Here is a 1,736-nt window from a genome sequence, read left to right on the forward strand (position 1 = left end):
TCTATGTACCAACTTTAAATAGTTAACGTTGTGGATCCACCCTGTATATACTATTTATGTACTAACTTTAAATAGTTAACGTTGTGGATCCACCCTGTATATACCATTTATGTACTAACTTTAAATAGTTAACGTTGTGGATCCACCCTATCTATACCATGTCCGTAGGGTGTGTTCTCGGCATGTAATTGTTGGCATCTTAGTCTGGTTGCAGATAGTTTCAGCAGCCAAACGTTGAGAGGCTATAGACTGGCTTTGTAATACCTAATAAATACGCATTGGACTTCAAAGGAATCTACCTACCTGGACCACTCTCGCTTACAGGGGAGTAAAAGAAGAAAGGAGTGGCTGATATTTGATCAAGTGCGCGCACCCTACTCAATCTAAAATGAGTCACACCCTTAGACGTCAATAGGATTCTGCCTACCGTATGGAGGCGAAACCCAGCAACCCAGAGCGGGTTGGCTCATAAGCCAATGAAAACACGCCGCTTCATTCTCACACATTCCCTGATCTATAAATAAATCGGTACCTGCCTGCATTCTAACCGGTCTGGAGGCGGGCCCCAGCAAGCCGAAAAAGCTGATTCGTCAATTGATACACACTGACACAAATCCACTACCATACATGGACTGATCTATAAATAGAAATCTATAAATAGAGATCTACCTACCTGTACTACCACCCGGTTGGAGGTGAGTCCTAGCAGATCAGAGATGAGTGGTTGGTACGTCCACGTGTGGTGCAGAAGACTGGGCAGATCCAAATTGCGGTCCAAAATGATAAGCACTGTGGTGCATAGAGGGGAAGAAGGGGTTTTGGGACAAATTTCTCTATAATTGGTATCTCACTTCGCGCGGGCGGAGTGACCGCTGTGGGACGTGAAATCAGTAGAAACCCCCATATTAATCACAACACACCAATTATAATAGTATTAATAATACAGATGTACAGTATCATAGTAGACAAATAACGAGAAGTTGTATTCCGACGACAGACATATAGATACTAGGGGGTCAAGGCTTGCGCAGAGGACCATAGAGAAAGTACCAGCACCGCAAAAGGACATACTAAAGCCCAACTATCCCTAATAATCATTATCTCGACCCTAGAAAGTAACAAAATAAGACCGTGATCCTATCTAATGAGACAGACACAAGTGGAGGTAGAAGTTATATCAATCCACCCGAAATTAGTACGAGTCCAAAGTGGGTTCTGATTAGACAGTATGTAGATATATGTGTGTATATGTATACAGATATACGGTTATACAGATACAAATAAACAAGTCAGCCCGTATATGTTTATCTACAGCCTATAGAGTGGTTATGTAATTCTACTACAAACACACACACACACACACACACAGATTGCATTCCGTACACACCCTCCCGCACTTACCTGGTCTTTGGAAGGACATGCTGTTACTGGCTGCCTCGGCAAAGAGATTGTTTCGCGTGTTTTTCAGGTAATCTCTTAACTTGGAATCTAGACGCTGCGCCACCATTTCAGAAGCATTGCCCTTCTGACTATTGTGGGAAATGGATATATGAGGGCTTATGTATCAATCTGTTGTATGTTTGATACGATTAGCGTATTGCCGCGTTTATGTATATATATACATATATATATATAATAATATAATAATATAATAATATAATAATATAATAATATAATAATATATATATAATAATATATATATAATATATATATAACATATATATATATATATATAT

General features: G+C 39.6%; 1 protein-coding gene across 1 annotated transcript; it reads right to left on the reverse strand.

The window, feature by feature from the left end:
• Nucleotides 1–673: 673 nt before the first annotated feature.
• SARC_14067 (hypothetical protein) lies at nucleotides 674–1,507 on the reverse strand (the record flags this gene model as incomplete). The annotated part of the gene is made up of 2 exons (XM_014291800.1): nucleotides 674–789; nucleotides 1,402–1,507. Coding segments are annotated over 2 exons (222 nt in total), but the record flags the coding sequence as incomplete, so codon positions are not given.
• Between the last annotated feature and the right edge of the window lie 229 nt (nucleotides 1,508–1,736).

Source organism: Sphaeroforma arctica (assembly GCF_001186125.1).
Source record: "Sphaeroforma arctica JP610 unplaced genomic scaffold supercont1.4098, whole genome shotgun sequence".
NCBI classification, from domain to species: Eukaryota; class Ichthyosporea; order Ichthyophonida; genus Sphaeroforma; species Sphaeroforma arctica.